The sequence below is a fragment of the Cryptotermes secundus genome, unplaced genomic scaffold (genome assembly GCF_002891405.2).
Source record: "Cryptotermes secundus unplaced genomic scaffold, Csec_1.0 scaffold380, whole genome shotgun sequence".
In the NCBI taxonomy this organism is placed as follows: Eukaryota; Metazoa; Arthropoda; class Insecta; order Blattodea; family Kalotermitidae; genus Cryptotermes; species Cryptotermes secundus.
Window position 1 is genome coordinate 1 of NW_019742966.1, and position 22,493 is coordinate 22,493.

The 22,493-nt window shown below is 42.3% G+C and overlaps 2 protein-coding genes across 2 annotated transcripts; both read left to right on the plus strand.

Moving 5' to 3' along the window:
* The first annotated feature begins 1,086 nt into the window (after positions 1–1,086).
* LOC111873474 (farnesol dehydrogenase-like) lies at positions 1,087–8,096 on the plus strand. The gene is made up of 6 exons (XM_023868223.2): positions 1,087–1,255; positions 2,344–2,512; positions 3,541–3,670; positions 4,520–4,649; positions 6,188–6,340; positions 7,908–8,096. The coding sequence occupies exons 1-6, from the start codon at positions 1,124–1,126 to the stop codon at positions 7,947–7,949; spliced, it is 756 nt and encodes a 251-aa protein (XP_023723991.1). The 5' UTR covers positions 1,087–1,123; the 3' UTR covers positions 7,950–8,096.
* Positions 8,097–10,028: 1,932 nt separating this feature from the next.
* LOC111873480 (farnesol dehydrogenase-like) lies at positions 10,029–22,015 on the plus strand. The gene is made up of 7 exons (XM_023868231.2): positions 10,029–10,117; positions 11,599–11,773; positions 12,732–12,900; positions 15,854–15,983; positions 17,522–17,651; positions 19,744–19,896; positions 21,495–22,015. The coding sequence occupies exons 1-7, from the start codon at positions 10,041–10,043 to the stop codon at positions 21,534–21,536; spliced, it is 876 nt and encodes a 291-aa protein (XP_023723999.1). The 5' UTR covers positions 10,029–10,040; the 3' UTR covers positions 21,537–22,015.
* Positions 22,016–22,493: the final 478 nt, after the last annotated feature.

The window sequence follows — 22,493 nt, forward strand, 5'->3', positions numbered from 1 at the left end:
AGTTCGGCCTCTAATGGCTCAGCCGTATCTCGATGCTTCCCCCCCTTCCAGAGGCGTTTGAGACTACTGTTGGGGGGGAAATGTTCTGAATTTGGCTCAGAGGTCCCCGTGAGACATTAGGTTCTTTTACGTGCCGTAAAGCTACGACACGGGACCCACGGCTTAAAGTCCCTCCCGGAGGACTTGTTCCCTGAATTTTTCCGCCCTTAAAAATTCCACAACCTCCGCCGTGTTAGAACCCGCGTACCTTGAGTCACGAGGTGGGAACGTTACCCCTAGACTACGGAGGCCGCTTTTTATATATGTAAGTTGTAAGGCCTAATTTTTTCAAGGAAATTAAATTGATTGTGGACTCAAATTAATTTCTAGTAAAACGAGCGCGATCATAAAATGCTTAGGAATTTCATTCGTTCGGCAGTGGCTCTACAGCCCTCTGCCTGACCCTGGTCTCTTCTTCAGTTTCATAATCCTTCTACACAGGTTGCAGAACTCCTTGGATGAGTAATCAGCCCGCCTCAAGGCCCTACACACAGGACAACACATACACAGAGCAAACGCACACAAAGATATCCATGCTTTGAGTGGGAATCGAATCCACGATCCGACCGTTCGAGTGAGCGAAGACAGTTCACGCCTTAGACAATGTGGCCACTGTGATCGGCAGACTTAGGCGTGTATTACGTACATTAAAAGAAATAAACTCTGTAGATGCATCCGGCCATTTTTCTACTTAATCGAATTAAGTTAACGACAGATGGACACTTTGATGGCAGAGGGAAAAATAAATGTATACATAATTTGGAAAATGACAACATGAATAACCAAGAAGGAGATGAAAGAATAGAATATAATGGATATTGCGAGTGTCTACATGTATTTTACGACGTGAAGTGGACACAGATCCCTCCAGAACATATTTACTGGCGAGTACTCGTGTAAGTGAAGTTATTTAGTAACGCGGCAGTTATTAGTTGGTTCCAATTCTCGTATAATTTCAGATCATGATAAAGACACGCCTACCTCTATCGAAACAAGAATATAATCTTACAAACGGAACGTAAAACTTCCTAATATTTCTAGGTTCAGAAGAGCGTTTCAACAAAGAATCGAAGTTATCTCAACAATGGAGCGTTGGACAGGTCGTGTTGCCGTGGTAACAGGAGCCAGTGCTGGGATAGGAGCAGCCATCGCTGGAGAACTCGTGAAGAAAGGACTTAAAGTGGTCGGCCTGGCGCGCAGAGTGGAGAGAGTTGAGGTAAGATGATGCCAGCATATATAGTATGACACAAGTAAATCAAATTCTCAGAAGTTTCCCAAAAGAACTCCACAGCAGGCTACGAATAAGACGACCGCAAGGGCTCGTTATGTAGAATGTCATCAATATCTCCGATAAGCCTACAGAATATTAATAACTTGAGATTCCAATGGCTATTAAAATTATAGCATGTAGACCAGTTTGAATGGAATAACCCAGTAAACAACGCCCGTTGCTAAGCAACAGATTCCTAACAAGCAACATTTGAAGTATAACAATGATTAGAGGTGTTTTCAACGAGGTTCGTGCCGAGATGTTATAGGTAGGACAGGTCTAGAATTTATTTAGTTGAGTTTCAGTCAGTCACTCAGAAAGTAGGTCAGTGGGAAGTGCCCGTCAGTCTGGAAGTGAGTGTAGTTCTGTTGAGAAGAGTGGACTGAAGCAAGCAGGTTGGTGAGCAGTCTGTTGAGAGGACAGCTGCAGTTGGCGCGTTGTGAGTTGTCGTTAGAAGCTGGTAGCTGAGGCACGGCTATAATTAGGAACCCAGAGTAGGAGGAATGTCCGCCGTTGGAAGCAGTTACCAGGCAACAATCCGTGAAGACACAGAAGATTGAAATGCTTGGCTCGTGCTGTAGTAAATTGTAGAGTGTGTGAAGTAGCGATAGCAATATAGTTACGTGTCGTTATGATCTGCAGGTGTGCAATAAATCCAATTACCAATCCAAACCCCGTTTGTAGTCACTGTAAGGCAAAAAACCCACGGACGCGACTAGTCGCGCGCGGCTAGCCGCTCTTTGCCGCTAGCGTCAGTTAGTTGTACATATTACGCGTGCGACAGCTCTGCCGCCTGTGTGCAGCGTTCCAAAACCTCACCGGGCGCGATTCATAAAAGCAATACAAATAACGACCGCGAGCGACAACACGCGACAAACCGCACGCGGCTTGTCGCGTCAGTGGTTTTTCAGCCTAACACGTGACAATATTAAAATTACGGTCTTCTGGGCTGTGAAGACTAACTATACGGCGTCACACCAGAGAAGACCATAATCACAATACTGATGTTTATTTATATGTCCATGCATTTGCAGGCTTTGGAAAAGTCACTCAAATCGGAGAAGGGAAAGTTATACGCAATAAAGTGTGACGTCACCAACGATTTGGAGGTAACGGAAACCTTCAAGTGGATCAAGCGCAACCTTGGGGGAGTGGACATCCTCATCAACAACGCAGGAGTTGGATCCTTCAACAGTATCAGAGGTACAGTATAGGCCTATATGCATGTGCCTCTCCTACAGTAAATGGACGCGAATAAATCATAAAAGGAGCTATGAAATGTACACATCGTGTTCATCAAACTGAACAACCATTGCACTTCTAGCAAGGATTCTCTGCAGCAGGTTATCGTGCGGTTCTACCGCCACAAGGCAAGTGGTATGATGGTCATACTGAAACTAATTATTGTTATGGTAAATTTAAATACTACTTCGAAGGCTTCGTTAACAGACTTTATTGACTGGCAGTTATGTTGCACAGTCTGTTACAGTTTGTAGCAATAATGGAGCAGACTGCTGCAGTAACTGAATATGTACCACATTTGACGGGGGCATGCGAAAGCGGTGTGGTTCAGGTACTATGCTATAAGCTAGACGGTTGCAGGTTCGAATCCAAAAGAGGTCATTGGAATTTTCAATTGAACTAATGCTTTCAGCCGCACTATAGCTATGGGGTCGACTCATCCTCTAACAGAAATGATTACCTGGGTTCTTTCTGTAGGTAAACTGCTGCCGCCTGTGAGCCGACTGTCTAGAAAATGTTAGAGCCTCGACGTCTCACAACCCCATGGGCCTCCACGGACTGTTACAGTGATGACATTTATATGACTTGTGAGATTTCAGGATAAGTTCAATAAATCGGTCTTAATGTTCCATGGTTTGTTTATTGGATAAAATAACATAACGACAAATTTCGGACTTTTTACCGATGACCTAGTGAAATTTACAGAAGATCTGGGAGTGTGGCGTGAATGCATCCATGAAATTGATATAAAATTTTGGTGAGGAAAATTCTTGCAGGAACGTGCACTTGAAGCAAGGATAATGAAGTGGATGAGACGATAACATTGGGACGGATCTTACGAATGTATCCTCTGTGTGACTGGAGGCAAGATGGAATTGACTATGGACAATGTCTTGTAGTGGACCTTGGTGACAGCGGTGTCCAACCTGCGGGCCCTTCTATCACTGTATTAGTTTATTTAACTGCACCCCATTTTGTGTGTGCAACAGATGGACCGGTGGAGAACTGGAGAAAGATTTTCGATCTCAACGTGCTGGCTCTCAGCGTGTGTACCAAAGAAGCGCTCCAGTCCATGAAGGAGAAAGGAGTGGACGATGGACATATCATACATATCAGCAGGTTCGTGAGGAAAAATACGAGAGATTATGGTTTGCAAAGCGTGGCTCGCGATTATCATGGTAGGAAAACGTAATGGAACAAAGCCCCGTAAATGTAACGAAATTGTACACAGGTTGGTTGCAATTGCTGTATGAGCACAAATGCCAGAAAGAGAAATATTACGTAAGTTATGCTGCTCTAGGCCTATCTCTTCAAGTAGAAATTCCCGCGTACTCGTAGAGCGGAGACTAAAATTTCAGAGGAAAATTGGAAAAGGCAACACAACACTCGTCCTTGAAGATGCGTTTAAGAAATATTAAACACGTAATGGAGTCAGACGTAACACAAAATATAGAATGAGCATGCTCGAGTAGAGAGAACATTGTCGGTATAATGCAGAAGTAATTCAGAAATAGTTTATTGGCTCCTGACCTCGTGCTTCTACGCTTTGTGTAAGATAGAAGGTGACTTACACACCCTAACCTTGGATCAGAATAAGAATCAGTTTCTGAAATGTTGTGTTCTTTAGCATTCCGGACAATGGACAAAGTCCAAAAACCCAGTAACCCCAATTGTTATACACCATCGACAGAACATTACAGAATCTACTAGAAATGTCATGATCTTGTAAAGATGAAATACAAATTGCAATTTGTCCAGTTGCAAGAGGAGGAGTTCATACGATTTGAACCTCTCGATGGAAAGGAAGAAAAGTGGTGAAGTCATTAACAGAGAAAGAGTTCGTATGTGGTTTGCTTATCCTGTATCTAGGGCAATGGAGTTCATGAAGTCATAATGTTAGTGATTTTCTGGGAATATTGTTTGTAACTTTATTTTGATAAGCTCAAATCTTTTACTTCATACGAACAGCATTGCTGGACACACGATTCCGTTATTCCCCGGCATAGAGATGTACTCTGCCTCCAAACACGCCGTCACAGCGCTGACAGAGGGACTCCGACGGGAACTGGTCAAGCAAAAGTCTAAAATCCGTGTCACTGTGAGTATAGTATGACTTACCTCGTAATTTTTATACGCTAATGAGCGTCTAGTACTACATTCAACCAACAGTTCAAGTCATTAGGATTTACGTTATCTCACAATCTAACTGGCTTCTGAAATAAGTAAAAGACTGTTCAAAAGATGATTAAAACTAAACTGAAAGAATATTATCTTGCATGATGAAATGGCATATAAGTCGTTGAAAATCAAGCAAACATCCGGTTGCTTAACTTGACACCTGTTTCACATTGCTTTCTTGTTCAATTTATTCTTCGACCCTAAAGATGGAGGCCATATGTTTCTTCGAAACGTCGGTTCACTTTCAATTGACCACAAGGAGCTATATCCCAGAAAAAAATATAACAACCAACTAATAAATACATCCCTCATTGGCTACGTTACCTGTCAAACGGCAAAACCGTTAACCATCTCCGTGACACAGGGACCTCCTCGAGCAATTCAACAAAAAAACCCATGCTCTGAAGAAATGTTCCTAAATCCAGCCACTGCATCCTGTGTTGGCCAAAAGCAATACACATACCGTTACCAAAAAATCTGCTGTATGGTCAATTTTAATATTATACTCGTATCTCTCCACGAAAATGATTCTTCCAAGTAGACTTTAGGGTTCGAAATGAAAAGTTGTATGGAGTTATATTTGGGTCGAAGTTCACCACTTAATCATTTCTTGTTTTGAAATGTGTAAAGTGAAAAGGACAAATTCATAATCTCCTCCAGCAATTACATTAGTTCACAAATCGTCCTTCATAACTCGTATCACTGGTACAGTGTCTTTCCCAATGGCAGCAAACATTTGTCGTTGGACTAGTAGTAGTCGTAGTAGTAGCAGTAGTACGAGGGAGAGTCAGTAAATAGGACGCAAATTGATATAAAACATAAGACATGCGATATTCGAACGTGGAAAAGCATTTGTTTCTCGACATAGCCTCCATCAGTATTGATACACATCTCCCAACATTTGATCACCGAGTCGAAATCCGCAGCATGGAAGTCTTTGACTACTGTCTCAGTCACTTCCGCACTTAGTCGAGCATGTTCTCAGATTTTCGAACGTCCTTGAGATAAATACTCGACCTACGGTAAACAGGAAGCATTTCTTTGTGAATATACTTTGCATTGGGTCCTTTTGCAAAACAAAACGCCCGTGTTCGATAGTACAATCCTCAAGTAGGGTCGACATTTTCACTACTGAAACCAGCCTCTGAACATGCGCTGGCGCGTATTATGAAGCGTGACTCTGCTGCTACCTAGTGTTAGACATGGAAAATTTATTATATCCATTAGAGCTGCTCTACTTCGGATTGTGAACTATTTACTGACTCTCCCGTGTACTTCTGTGATAAAGCACACCAATATTATTACTAAAAACCTAAGCCTGTATATTCGTACTGCAGAGGGTTGAAATATGTTTTCTGTTATTATATGGCAACAAATCAAATTCTGTAATTCTGCACTGAGGGTACAAACGAGGAATGTTTTAGTAAGATGATTGTGGGGTTCTGTGAATTTTTCCAGAGTGTCAGCCCTGGTGGTGTCGAGACTGAAATAATGGAAGCTTCTGAAATTCCAAAGGACGTGTTGGAAGGTTTCAAAGACATGCCTTGTCTAAAATCGAAGGACATTGCAGATTCCGTGATCTACGTACTTGGAACACCACCACATGTGCAGGTGAGTACACAGTACTTCAATATACAGCGTGATTCTAAATAATTTTTTATTCTTCCGTGGAATATAATTTGTAACCCGGAAAAGCAAAACAAAACAAAACAAAACTGCTTATGGAATATGTAGGTGTAACTAAAAGAGTGTTATTACTTATAGAATCTATACTGCAGAATGCTAACAACTTCAACATGCGCGCCTTTCGTCGTACACACGATAACGAAGCTTCCTGGATTCCAGCAACGCCTTACTGGGTAGTGCTCGGCCCTCTCCCTTCTTCGCGGGGCAGAACACAACCAGGTTTTTGAAATTGCTTTAACCAACGCCGAAGGTTGCACTGATAGAGGGTGGGTCTTTTTCCGTCTTGAGTTCTGTAACAACCTTGCCGTGTGATAACGCACTTCGTTTTGAAAACCCAGTATATGAGATATGACGTCATACACAATCCCAGACATCAATGCTAACAAACTGCTTGAGTTACACTTTCATATTCCCCAAACAGTTTTATTTTCTTATTTCCGGTTTAAAAATTCCCCAGTATATTGCAACGGAAACGACGACAATGGTTTGGGACATCCTATATAAACTGCGCCGCCAAATCGAGCCTGCTAGTGCCAGCCCAAGACAAATTCGTGGCCTGCGTGCCTGTGCATACAGTATGTCTACTGTACAGATGCAACGTAACTGCATTTTGCATATCAAAACGTCGATAAAAGGCCCAAATTCCCATATTGTGACACCCCGATATGGCAGCGTATGATATCAGTCCCCAAGACATGGAGTAATGGGGGTTATATACACCTCACACTCAGGTCTCATGTCTTCAGCATCAGTCTTAAACACTTCACAAATACGAAGTGATTCTACATTATTGTCGAGGTTTCCGTGGCCTATACTATTCAAACCGGAAGCAAAATATAACTGCGTAGGAATATGAAAGCGTAACTCAAAATGTTTTATTTGGCATCGCTGTACTCGCCGCATTGAAGTTTAGGAGAAAATATGACGTCACACCTAAAAATGGCGACTGTTCAAGAGAAAGCAAGGTGCGTACTTCGGTTTTTCGAAACGAAGTCCGTTATCAAAACGAAACGTCGTTACAGAACTCAACATGGAAAAGACCAACCTTCAGATGATGATATCCGACGTTGGTTAAAGCAATTTCAAGAGACTGGCAGTGTTCTGCACAGAAAAGGGGAGGGAAGACCGAACACTTCACAGGAACATGTTGATCGAATCCAGGAAGCGTTTTCTCGAAGTCCACAAAAATCAACTAGACGAACTTCTTTGCAGTTACGTATACCACAAACGATTATTTGGAGGATTGTTAATTCTTTAGATAATAAACTTTTCATATTCCATAAGCATATTTATTTTATTTTTCCGGTTTGAAAATTATAGGCCATGGAAAATAATACAGAGTTGCTCTGCATAATATTCGGGTTCCATTACCATCTGCTGAGTACCTGAAGTTTTTTCAAATTCGTAAAAGGAAAAAAAAAACGTGTAACATACAAACTCACTCTCTCACAGTGTCTAGGTTCAAGACAAAGTAATTCTTCTTAACTTTCAGATCCATGAACTGACCATAAAACCTGTTGGAGAAATCAACTGAGAACAAGTAAGAAGAGACATAAGATATTTTGAATGAATACCGATTCAAACTGACTCTCGTGCGTCGCTCTCTCTTCAGCAAGCTTCTCCAGAGTCAGCAATGTTTCCGTGTCCGTAACAATAAAGCTACTTTACATAAGTAAATATACACTGCCTTAACTTCCTTGAAAAATACACACACTTACCCTTCATTATGCAGCGAAGCATGGACACAGACGGCAAAACATTTACATTGGAAAAGTTTCCTAATGCAGCAGCAACAGCTACTGATCCAGTAAATGAAGATATAAAGACTTTGGGGTGCCATGCAGATGAGATGGTTTTACCTGATGTACCAGGGAAATTTGCATTAGGCCAACCCCCTTACAGTAATATCGTACAACTTCTGTAAAAATGAAAGTGTTCGAGTAAGTAAAGTGAAATGAAACACGCCGTGTATATAGCAACGGTAAGTTGCACATCTGCTGCACCTTTATGGAACTTCTCGTATTGCGTTTGTTGGTCATTTATAGAATTCACATAGGAAGCGAGTTGAAAGGCACAACAGATCACTGTGGTCGCGGTGCAAGGGCCAAGAAGGCCAACCCCTTATGCATTCACAATCAAGTAGATGCTCTATTCAAAAGAAGACAGTGTAAAATGGAATGCAACTACAATTAATTAAACATATCTGACTAACTTCATGGAGCTGAGCCCTTCTTGAGAAGCCGCCACTTATGCAGGTACTCAAGAACTCTTGATCATTGTATTGAACCGGAATGATAATTACCATGTTCCCAAGAGCCCTCCACTAATCCTACTCTGAGCCAGATCAATCCGGTCAATACCACCTCATTCAATCTCTCTTACAACCATTTTAATACTATCCAAACATCTACGTCTTCGTGTGCCTAGTTGTGTCCTTTCTTCTCGCTTTCCCACCAATATCCTATATGCATTCCTCTCCGCCCCGAATCTTGCTATATGTCCTGCCCATCGCATCCTCCTTGGTTTCGTCATGGAAAAGAGTACAAGTTAAGAAGCTATTCACTGTGCACTTTTCTACAAACTTCCGTCACTTCATCTCTTTCCCCTCAGCTCCCTGTTCTCAGACATCCTCAGTCTGTGTTCTTCCCTTTATGTCACAGCCCAAGTTTCACACCCATACAGGACCACAGGTATAACTGTAGTTTCAGATCCGTGAAGTGACAATAAAACCAGTCGGAGAAACATTCTGAGGCGATATAAGAAAATGGTGTCGTCATTTTGAATGAACAATCATGCAAAGCAACAGTTAACTAATGCCCTGTATTGAAAGAGCCTCTCCAGAATCAGCAAAAGTTTTCGTGTCATGTGATCGCAACGAGAAAATAAAGTCATATTAAAAGTTCTGCACGGCTTAACATTCTTTGCAATAAAGCCTCACCTTTGTTTTAAATAAACTTATGCTCAATTAAAAAGTGAAACGGGGAAAAGGACTTGAAAAAGTATCGAACACCCCAACGAAAAAGCTAAATNTATATCGAACACCCGAACGAAAAAGCTAAATTTGGAGGGACAATGGCCGTGAAAAGTTGTTACTATTTAAAGGACTTCTTAATTTTCTGAATATACGAGTATAACAAGAAGATGTTTTATCGCCACTGCGTTTCATCTTTGCTTTAGAATATGCCATTAGGAAGGTCCAGAAAGACCAGGCGGGACTGAAATTGAATAGGACGCATTAGCTGCTAGCCTATGATGATCACTAATCAGTGACTGAGGTTAGCTCTTCTAGGTGACCCGACAGAATAGATGTCTCTCCCTAACCTAAGGACGTAAATAGATCCAGTTTCAGAAACGTTGTGCTTTGTAGTGTTTAGAATACCGCGCAACGGGCAGGGTCCGGAAACCCAGTAACTCTGAATGTTAAAAACACTCGTCAAAACCCTTTAGAGTCTATCTGGATAAGGTTAGAGCTTTCTTCGCACTGTAAAACTGGTGTAAAATTCTTTACACTTTTTGTGCTAAATTTGCATTGTCAATTAAACCCGTTCAGCGCATGCGCCTCTTACATAAAGTTGCGCAACTCCAGATGGTCACTGCTATCTCTACATGACATTCACTTATTCTCATGAAAACTCGAGTGATCTCACGTAGCGACAAAGTAGCACCACAGCAAAGGGCCAGACCGCTCTCCCTGTCTGAGAGGTAAGAAATTTTTTTTAATTATTGGGGTGTTCTATCCTATTTCAGTAAGAGGGCTAATGGGGGGAGGGGCAGAATGTCTGTTACAACAGAGTGAAGGGTTATTGACGGAAGAACACCGCAGGATACGCAGCAAATATATGAGAAAATATAGAAACAATGTGATTATATTGAGGCTCTTTTTATGAGTCTACTCTCCTTATTTTGGAAAAATAAAACTAGGCTTATGCGATCACCATACTGCCTGCCTGTATGTGTGTCTGTGTATGCCACCTATCAACATCTGAATGACTGAACCATTTTTTATGAAACTTGTCATGTATATCATGGCACGCGAACCCATGTCAACGGAGTACGTCGTCTCACCAATCTGTATGTCTGTTTATGTGTGTATTCCACTATCGTTTCTAAGCAACGGCTCGGTATAAACAATACCACGGCAAAGAATACACGCGAAAAAAATAAAATATTATCTCTTATATCTCTTATATCTGGTCCGCTATAACGAGGGACTACTACTGTATTAACACTGCCAGGCACACGGGGAAGGATGCAACTGGATAGTAGCCAAAGGTGTGATGGTTCGTACTTGATTCACCTGGGACGGAAGTAATGGCGCACAATATTATACAGTCTAAGCGAAAAGAAATTTCTTGAAGAGCTTCTCAATAGCGACTCTGCTCCATTAAGTTAATCAGGAACACGTTACGTAAGGCGTATCATTTTGAAGGAAAGTAACTTGATGTTTCATTATGTTTAATGTCTAGAACGTAAAATTGGGGATCATGTAAGCCTTAGCTATTTCATTCGTTCATTAATGGCTGTACAGCCCTTTGTTGGAACCCGGCCTCTTCTTCAGTTTCGTAATCTTTTTTGCACAGATTGTAGCACTCCTTGGACGAGTAATCAGCCCGCCCCAAGGCCACTACCTACAAACAGGACAACGCATACACATAGCAAACGCACACAAAGATATCCATCCCTTGAATGGGAATCGAATCCACGGTCCGACTGTTCGAGTGAGCGAAGACAGTTCACGCCTTAGACAATGCGGCCACTGTGATCGGCAGACTTAGGCGTGTATTACGTACATTAAAAGAAATAAACTCTGTTGATTCATCCGGCCAATTTTCTAGTTAATCGAATTAAGTTAACGACAGTTGGACACTTAGACAGGAGAGGGGAAATGAATGGATACATTATTTGGAAAATGACAACTGAATAACCAAGGAGGAGATGCAAGAAGAGAATATGATGGATATTAGGAGACTCTGCATGTATTTTAGGACGTGAAGTGGACACAGATCCCTCCAGAACATATTTACTTGCGAGTACTCGTGTAAGTGACGTTATTTAGTAACGAGGCAGTTATTAGTTGGTTCCAATTATCGTATAATTTCAGATCATGATAAAGACACGCCTACCTCTATCGAAACAAGAATATAATCTTACAAACGGAGCGTAAAACTTCCTAATATTTCTAGGTTCAGAAGAGCGTTTCATCGAAGAAGTGAAGTTACCTCAACAATGGAGCGTTGGTCAGGGCGTGTTGCGGTGGTAACAGGAGCCAGTGCTGGGATAGGAGCAGCCATTGCTGAAGAACTCGTGAAGAAAGGACTCAAAGTGGTCGGACTGGCACGCAGAGTGGAGAGAGTTGAGGTGAGGTGCAATTAATACTGTCGCGTATTTTGGGTCGTGACTAATAATAATGGATTCAAGATTTGATGATTGCATTTATTAACACAATCACTCTTAAACACAAACAATTTACAATAACTCACAATCCCCCTTCTAAATCTGCCTTCACTAGCAGTTGCTTGAAACGGGTCTCAACAATGGACATCCTTCAGCTTCCGTGGTCACTCTGTTGACCGCTGATTAACACTCCACAAATGAGCTCTCGAGGGAATTCAACTGCTGAACTGAACTCCGAATTATTTTTCGCCTCTCGTCATATAAACTGCGTGTTTACGCACAATTTTCCGTCAATAATGCAACTATTTAGTTCTTCATTCACATTTGCTTTCTCTATTAACACAAGTTTCCGCCACGAAGCGGCCATTCTCAGGTGTCCCATTATGCCAAAACTGCTACGCTGCACTGAGTATTGTCCATTCCACACGCGTAACTAAATATTTTAGAGGCCGAGCCATAGCTCAAGCTATTAGTTGCTGGCTTTCCACCGCGGCGGCCCGGGTTCGATCCCGAGTCTGGTCAAGTGTGATTTGTGGTGGTCAAAGTGGCGCTGGGGTAGGTCTTCTCCGAGTACTTCGGTTTCCCCTGCCAATTTTCATTCCATAAATTGCTCCACAACCACCCTCACCTACCATCTCGGGCTGGTACAATAGGCCAGAAGTGGCCGCAGTACAAGGGAACTACATATTTCGTAATTAAAATGTTACAAATACACTCATCTGCTGTGCATTAAATCTTATATGTTACAATTCACTCCATTTAAAATCAATTAGAGATCATTAAAAATTTGTACTTATATAAAACTCTTAACTCCACCTCCTATGGGGCGTCGTCCACTTGTCTAAGCAATATACCCTTCTTCGGTTGTTTACATTGCTTAGTTTTTATTTATGTTGCACTCACATTTTCTATAAATTTACAGGACCTGGCAAATTCCATCAAATCGGCAACCGGGAAGTTATACCCACTGAAGTGTGACGTCAGCAAAGAGTCGGAGGTTACGGAAGCCTTTAAGTGGATCAAGACTACACTGGGAGGAGTAGACATCCTCATCAACAGCGCCGGAGTCGGATCCCAGAGCAGTCTTACAGGTGATACACGTTTATCATGAAACATCATCGTCTGAGCCTGATTACTACGAGTATGTTCAATGTCAACAGCTTCGCGTTGCAGCAAAGCAGATCTCTGCATCTGTGTGTCATGAGACTTACGCTGCGATGTGGGTGATTTCTTGGTGGGATTCATGAATGTTGTCGGAACTTCTGTGACAATTACAATATCCTGCCCTATATTAATACAGCTAACTAGTCTGTAAGACACTGGGGCTCTCAGAGCGCTCTATCCAATGGGTACCGATGGCACTTTCCGGGGTTAAAGCGGAAGGGACGTGAAGATGAATACTCATCTTAATCTAGTGCCATGGTCAAGAATGGTGGAGCTATACCTCCGCTCCCCCATATGTCTTCATGGCACCGTGCTCAACTAATTAAGGACAGGGGCAATTTACCTTACTTCACAGAATTACTTGGGTTTTGGACTTTTTCCATCGTCCGGTATTCTATAAAATACTAAACGCGATGTTTCGGAAACTGGATCTGTTTCCGTCCTCAGGTGACGGAGGGGAAAGACACCTGCTCAGTTGGGTCCCTTAGAAAGAGCTAATCTCAATCACTGGACAAAAGCTGTCAGATTTACACAGCTATTTAATCACCTGAGACCAGGCTAATTCGGCGGGAGGTAACAAGAAGATATCCAACACAAATTGTGGTAGAGCATGCAGATGAGTGGAACTAAGACAGAAAAGGAGTTAGAGCCCATTAGGATTTACCTTGTATTGTATTGTATTTAGAGAGGGTGGGTTTCCCCATGCACTTACACCAACTGTTGGTCCATTGTGCGTCCCCCTATCATATTCTACCAGTCTCTATTCCCTACCGGTACTGGTGCGTGCCATCAGTCCCGACTCAGCCAGCGAGTTCGGCCTCTACTGGCTCAGCGGTATCTCGATGCTTCCCCCATCTACCAGAGGCGTTAGAGACTACTGTTGGGAGGGAAATGTCCTGAATTTGGCCAGTGGTCCCCTTGGGACATGAGGTTCTTTTACGTGCCGTAAAGCTACGACACGGGACCCACGGATTAAAATCCTCCCGGAGGACTTGTTCCCTGAATTTTTCCGCCCTTAAGTCACGAGGTGGGAACGTTACCCCTAGACTACGGAGGCCGCTTGGGATTTACTTGTCTGAAGTTTTCATCAAGAGTCTAGCTGCCCAAGACAGCCTGGCACAGACTGCAGAGTCAATGAGGAAGTTGCTTCTCTTGGTAATGAGGCTCACAACAGGACCAGTAAGTTGGCCTCTTTATTATTATTATTGTGTTTAGTAGGGTCAGACTTTTTCCACTTAGTTTTGCGGCCTATTGTACCAGCCCCAGATGATGGTGACTGTGGAACAATTGGTGGAATGAAGATTGGAAGGGGAAACCGAAGTACTCGGAGAAAACCCGCCACAGCCCAACTTTGTCCACCACAAATCCCACATGACCAGACCCCGGGCTCGAACCCGGGAAGCCGAGGTGGCAAGACAGCGATGAAATGTGATACAGAGAGAATTATGGCAACAATTTTCAGAAAGGCGTATGCTAGGAAAATCACGAATATCATTATCTAACGGCTCTTTTCACCGGTCGTCTGAGGGAGAATGGAGGGCGCCGCGTCTGAAGCCACTTATAGCCGTTCTGTTGTCCACGTGTCACACTACTTCACTGGCTGTAGAACTCACCTTTATCCTTAGCTACTTCTCCTTTGTAGATGTTGAACTGACTGTTTGGGAAGGCTGGAGGACTAGTTTGGGTGCCAGTAGTCAGAAGGTGGGGTGACTACAACTCAGGTTGGAATAGGTAGTGAGGTCGGTAACTCAGGGTTGGGCCTGGAAGAACGGGATGTATGTCTCTGGGTCTTAAAGGGCCTTGCTCTAGCAGGGCAGGAGGAAGGCGCACGCGCACTTCCGCACAATGAAAGCAATGATTGGTGCTGAACTGGGGTTTCTTAAACAGCACTGGCTGTTTAAGTTGAATTTAAGGTCGAAATTTGCATTATGATCTCGTAATGATTTAGCATAAACGCTCGTCTAATACGTTAATTTAGAATTTCTGAGACGCGCAGATTTTGCGTCCGAACGTTTTGAAAGCCGGAATCAGAGTCCCTTGGGGAACTTGCCTGCTCTCATGAAGCGAGCTTGTCACATCCCTCAGCTTCCCTCTAAGGAGCCTCCCCTAAGCGTGCCTTATTGGTCTGGTTTACAACTTAGGAGGTCTCCAAAATTTTGAATCTTCCAATTAACGAAAGTTGCTACACGATTTTGACTCTTAAGACACCAGCTCGATGAATTACGATGATCGTGGCTTCTGTACGTGGGCTTCCTTCCTGATATTTATGGCTCAGCTGAGATGTCAGATGTCGGATTTCCAAAGTTCTGCCCTCGAGTCAAACTTAAATACAAATTTCAGCAAAAGCTCAGATGTCTACATCCTGTTCGCAGAGCAAGAATGGCCAGAAGAGAGATTCTAAATGCAAGAATGGGAATATCTCCCATTACGTAGACCTCACAACATTTAGTTCAAATACAGTTTCTAGCAATTATGGGACTCCAAATTAATGAGCCGTTACAATTAAGATTAGTCTTGCGATTAAATACTATGTGGATGGGCATCCCGGGTCTGGTCAAATGGGATTTGTGGTGAACAAAGTGGCGCTGGGGCACGTTTTCTCCGAGTACTTCGGTTTCCCCTGCCAATCTTCATTCCACCAATTACTCCACAATCACCCTCACCTATCATCTGGGGCTGGTACAATAGGCCAGAAGTGGCCGCAGTACAAGGGACTTAGTCCCAGCCCACTAGCAATAAAAGAAAATGTGGATGGGCGGGAGTTGGAATCGACTCAGAATCGCGTACAAATATAGACTTTGGTGTTATCGGTATTGAACCTGTGGACTCTGCTGTCATTGTACTAGCTTCTTTATGCACATCATGTTCTGTATTCAACAGATGGACCGGTGGAGAAATGGAGAAAGATTTTCGATCTCAACGTGCTGGCTCTCAGCGTGTGCACCAAAGAAGCGCTCCAGTCCATGAAGGAGAAAGGAGTGGACGATGGGCATATCATACATATCAACAGGTTCGTGAGGAAAATTAAGACAGGTTAGAGGTTACCAAACCATGGGTCGCGAACTCATTCATGACACAAAAGTATGCCAAAGGATTCTTCGCAGCTGCTATACTGTCACGATTTAGGGGTGTGACTATAGACGGGGTATGGACTGGTGAATGGACTTGCACACACCACTCGGTACTACAAGTAATTATAGCGATATCGCTACTATCCACATTTTACAAATCACCATAGAACCCGCTAAGCTTTGTCCCGCCTGTTGTGTCTTAACCAGCTCTTTCCTGGCAACGGCTTCTAACAGTGGAAATTCTTCAGCTTCCTGCTCTCAGGTCCTATCTTCACAGCCGCCCGTACAGAACACTATAGCGCCATATCTTATCAGCCTTCCTTGTATAGCTCGACTCAATTGCCACCCTACCTAAACACACTCAGAGTCAGAGTCAGAGTCAGAGTCAGAATTAATTTACGGGCGGTTTACCGCAAATCAATTCGTTCTGTTGTCAAGCCCCTTGAGGATCACGACCAGAGACTTTTTTAGCTGAACCCTTACGATCATAGTCCTTATGTAACATCCTCTCCGATAAGAGAATGGGTCTGTAATTTAGGATTATTGTTGGTCCTCGCCAGCATAGTCATTCTTGGATCCGTGTCCCTCGGGGCTCACACCATATTCTACTCTCTCAGATTCGAGACCCATCTAATTTGGAGAGCCAGGTCCCAGCATTTATATTCCCCAGGAAGAGAGTGGCACTGGGTTCCCTTTTCGTCGCCTCCCGCAACTCGCAGGGCTAGGTGAAGTATTCGAACCCGCCTCCACACGGGCTGAACACTCAATTCTCTGTGGTCCTCGTTATATAGCCTCGAAACGGATCCAACAGCAGACACCGACCCCAACAGTCCTTCTGCTTTTGTTATGGGCTGTTGCCTAGCGATAGGTCGGATATCGTTTATATGTTTACCGGCAGTTACCAAGCAACGGCCGCTGTTTACAGAGTCGTCGCCTAGCAACGGGTCTATACGCAGCAATATAAAAGCAAATACACAAACATAAATTATGATGTTCTAGTTTATATTTCTTCGTTTATAAAAAATTCAGGGTAATGATGGAATGGATGACGGAAATTTACAGAAGTCTTAAAAAAATTACTCATTATGAACCATTCATGATACAGAATACACTTGTTGAACATTTGACACAATTTAAACACTGTTATCTAATCTTTTCAAAGTTTGCGAACACTGATACAATATTGTATACATTCCGATATCCCGGAGTGTCACTCCAGCCAATGAAACGCTACGTCTATTACTAACGTAGGTTACATTCGTGCAGCCATGCAAGACGAAGGCCAGATAAAGTGAATTTCTGCATGTAAAGACGGGAGAAACGTGATGCTGAATTTGCAAAGAACGCTGGTTTGCCTCTGATATTTCTCAAGCAGACGAATTGATGGAAGACCATGTCTAAGAATAGCTCAGAGAAGCCTGACGTTCTAAGTAATTCCATCACTTAATCTGGTATGTTTCTGTTCCACATCAAATAGCATTGTTGGGCACGGACAAATTTCTCATCCCGGTCTACACATGTACTCTGCCTCCAAACACGCGGTCACAGCGCTGACAGAGGGACTCCGACGGGAACTGGTCCAGCAAAAGTCTAAAATCCGTGTTACTGTGAGTATAGCATGGCACAGCAAGGTAATTTGTGCGTAATGATGTACTTCTGTCACGCCTAATTAGGATTTTCATATTTTCAAAGAATATTCGTATCCATCAACCAACTAAATGGCCCACTAAACAAGCAAACGAATGGACGAATATTTCAGTAAAAGGACTGAATAAATAGGTCCCTGACTGTCCGAGTAATTTACAAACTAAGAAACGAACTAAGTTACTGACGAGACAACCACACAGTAAACCATTAAACAAAGAATCATCTTCCTGGCACAGGGTCGTTCTCCAGCTACTGTCCTGCGCCAGTTTAATCCAAATTACTCCTTTACAGTTAATCACCCTTCGGACGAATTTCAATCTAAAAGCTAAAGCTATCCCTGTAACAGGCCGTGGAGAACCACAGGATTATGAGACGTCGAGGTTCCCACATTTTCTAGACATTCGACTCACAGATGGGGATGAGGTTGTCAGCTTTACACACCAGCTCCCTTTACCCCTAGGGAGATTCCTGGTACTCATTTCTGTTAGAGACTGAGTCGACCTCATGGCCATATTGCGGCTGGAAGCATTAGGTTAATTGAAAAATCCAGTAACCTCATTGGTAATCGAACCCGTGACTCTCCGGCTAGTAGCATAGTGTGTCAACCAAAATAGTACTTCTAAGTTGAATCTGATGTCTCGAAGTCAGTGATTTGTAAGAATACGTTTGTGCCCTTAAGTTCGCTATTATACATTGCTTGCCTTATAGGGCAAAATACGAACTGAGAAACTTTTCGATGCGGTTTCCCCATAAATGTGAAACTACAGTGCAGCCGTTACAGCTTGTATGACTTATTGCGACGCTTCATATCGTTGTAACAGTAGTGGTAGTAGCATTGGTGTCGCTTACAGTAGTAGCAGCCGTGTTCTTGTGGCGGCAGAAACCCAAAACTACGGGGGAGAGTCAGTAAGTAGGTCACAACAGGAAGTAAAACAACTGTATGGATATAAGTTCTCTATGTGTATCGCTAGGTAGCAGCACAGTCCACTTTCATGATAGTCTAGGTAGCAGATGCATGCACATGTTCAGAGGCTGGTTTCAGTAGTCATAATGTCGACCGTGCTTCAGGGTGTACTACCGAAGAGCAGCGTTATGTTGTGCATTTTATGTGGGAAAAAGGACTCAATGCAATATATATTAATAAGGAAATGTTTCCTATTTTGAATTGTTTCATTTTGGTCCGTTACACTATCAATCACAAAGTTAATAGAAAGTCCGTCGAGTGTAACAATTTGTAGGTCACTTTTTATTATTATTTCTGCCTTACATGTTTCGGTTTGACACAACCATCATCAGAGGCACTTGCTATAATTATGGAAATACTGTCGCTTTTTTTTTTTGATGTTCACAATTATGTTTGTCGTGTGGACGCTGTTACGATATGTTGACGTGTAAAAGCACAAAACATGCTAAGATAGTTGAGTACACCCTCAAGTTCTCACTTTTCATCCGAACTTATTTTAAGTAAAAACGCTAAAATGTTAAAATATTTGATATTAAATGCTGAACTCCTCCTTGTTAATTCATCCCGAAGATGGGAGACGTCAGCTTGAGGTTGTATGGCTTATGGTTTGATATGTTCCTGTGTGCTGTGTGCTGTGTACTGGCCTATTTCATGACTCTTCCTCGTAATAGGCAAGATTTAGGGTGGCATATTTGTACTCCAGGAAGATGAAATATATAGAAACTTCTCGAACCATACCTTAAGTGTTTTCCCATCATGTGCATCTCCTTCATACTCTCGTCGGTAATTTCTTTGCACTGAAATTGTTGATTTTGTCTCCACATACCACACTACTGTTTGTGCACGCTGCTGTGGATTCGCCATTTTGCTGCATGCGACCGTGGCGCTGCGTAGTGAGCGAAAGGTCAACTTCAAAGTCATGAAATGAAATTCTTTTTGAGTTTTTCTTTCTTTTAGTGTTAATTATAATCCATAATTTATCACAATTTGTTCGCAATGATTGATTAAAATGTGGGAGGACTGAACGGAATACACTGTATTTGTATAACTATATGACGTAAAATATACCTAATTAATTCTGTACCCAGAGTGTAAGCCCCGGTGCTGTGAGAACTGAATTCCCAGAAGCTTCGGACTTTACGGGGGATATACTGGAGTTCTTGAAAGAGATCCCTTTTCTCCAACCCAAGGACATTGCAGATGCTGTGATCTACATACTGGGAACACCCCCACATGTACAGGTGGGTAAACTCTACTCCATGTATAAACTGCGCTGTACAGTCAACCAGCCTACATTGCATTTGGTGTCTCCATCATAAAGACCGTCCAGCTAACGGCGTTTGGGGAAAAAAAAACAACTGACAAATCACAGAACAGAAGGACGTTCATAAAAGTATTTATTGCTTTAAGTGATGAGTTACTGAACGCTGAAGCAGGTCTTACCTATAATTACCAACAAGCTATAAAGAATTAAATAAATGTTTTAGTAATATTTAACGAGAAAATAAGAGAAATAAGGCATAACAGTTATTATTCCATAATACAAGTATACATTACATTAATACAAGGATGTTATTAAAACGAAAGTGATGAGTTTCTCATAAACTGATTTAGTTTATATAGTTTTAAAATAAATGATATTTTATAGTGCCAAAAATAACATACCAAATGATAACTCCTCAAAATCAATGTACGGCCACGTGTTAGAGCGACTATATATGGAGTTTGGATTGGTAATTGGATTTATTGGCCAATTATGGATCGTAATTGCAAGTAACTATAGCAGTCTCACTGAATTACAAGCTCCAAATACAATGTAACCAAAGCTCACATAAAGCCTTCTCCGTCTTCACTATTCGCTTAGTGGTAAAGGATTTTAACACCGTATTTCGATTACGTCCTTATCGCCTGACATATTTCCCGCAACTAAACTCTTATCTTCACAGACTTACTTTCAACTAACTGTGTCCCAGGCTGGCGGCCGTTTCACACCAACCTTCTAGTCTTCTCTTCACAGTCTCACATTCAACCGAGTACTTTTGCAACTTACTACTACTCTGTCCAAAAAGTATCCGACCTTGGGCAGGGAAAACAAAGTTCTGTATCTGGGTGGTTACAATACCTAATCCCCTTCAAAGTAGGCCCCTTGTGACTCCACACACTTAGCCCAGCGATCCTTCCATCGCTGGAAGCAATTCTGGAAGGTTTCTTTTGGAATGGCATGCAGCTACGCCGTTGCGTTGTGTATGACGTGTATTCTTGCTTCAGACTCCGGTACAGAACTGTATTGGTTGCCCCAATTTTGTTTTCATATAACACCGTTTCCAACAGTACCTCTATTGTTGCAGATGCGTGTTTACCGCACCGTTACGTTACAACGGTCGCGGCGTGGATGACAGAAAACACAGCTCTTCTATTGTTGCGTGCGCTACCTAGCAACGGGTCTATATGCCACAGTAAAATATACATATAACAAGAATCAGCGAACTAACCTTCTGTGACTACAAACACGAATACAATATCCTCAAATTGCGCGGACACATTGGTCCGTTGAGGTCAGCCACTTTATATCCTCCATAAGCCGTCAACTCACAAACAGAATTAAGCAGGAGAAACCTTCGGATCTACGCAACTGCCAGTTCAGTCTCCAGTCTTCAGTGTGGCCGGAGCGCTTCACATTATTTCCCATTATGTGCCAGTCGTTGCATCGTCACGATTACGCACGGTCTGCTAAGACGTTCCTAAAAGTGTGTCACATTCGTTACAGAGAGGAACTATTTAAACACAGATGCGTCCCCAGCACAGCGCACCGTGCTGTAATAATCTGCTTTTGTTTCAGGTGCACGAACTTACCATAAAACCCGTTGGTTCACCCTCCTGAGAAAAGACAAAGTGAAGATATTTCCGACAAAGAGTAATGAAAACCAGAATTCGACCAGTGTTCTCTCTGTTCAATCATCAGTTCTTCCACAATAAGTGACGTTTCAGCGTGACCATAACAATAAAACTATTTTGCATAAGTAATGTTATAAGAAATTAACATCTTCTGAAAAAAAAGGCCGTAGTTTTAAGATAATCTTATGGTTTATTAAATTGTGAAACAAGGGCTCGGACATAAAATAATATACTGCACATCCATCCAAATGGCTCTGTAAGGGAACTACAGCATGTACTAGTAGTACAGCATGAGGAGATATACATAATGTGAGACATTTGTGACGAAATGGTGTTCAATGATTTATAAAGTTTGAGCTGATTTTATTGGAGACGAAACTATTGCTAATCTAATTTCTTTGCAATCTATTATTGTAACCGTCTTGTAAAGGTGTAGATTAAAATAAAAAAGGAATTCACATAATAGAAGGTTCTGTTTGATGTGTGCTTGACACTTGGGCCCTCACACCAAGAAAGAAGGTAAGTTGACTGTGACAGATATTTGCTACGGGACCCAACCCTTCACGTAACCTCTCCTCAGGATCCTGGTCCATTTCATACTATCAGAGGACAGAGGAAGCCCAGGAAAACAGTTGGAATAAATGTATTATACTATCGTGAAGAACCAAAGAATTGAAAAACAGTGAGAACAAGGAGGAACCAACCTATCACACTTCACACTGATCTCTCCTTGTCAGGGTTATTAGGATTAATATTAAAGGAATCAATTAAAGGGGAAGTACTCATATAAATGTAATTAAGGACAAGTACTTCAAATCTTCGAGGCTTTTTGAGAATCTTCGTAAAAAGCTTATTTTTTACGGTCAAGAGTTGTTGTTAGCCCCACGCTGGACGACCACCACTTATCAGCTGTCCGCGACTGCTTATTCAATATATTCGCAGC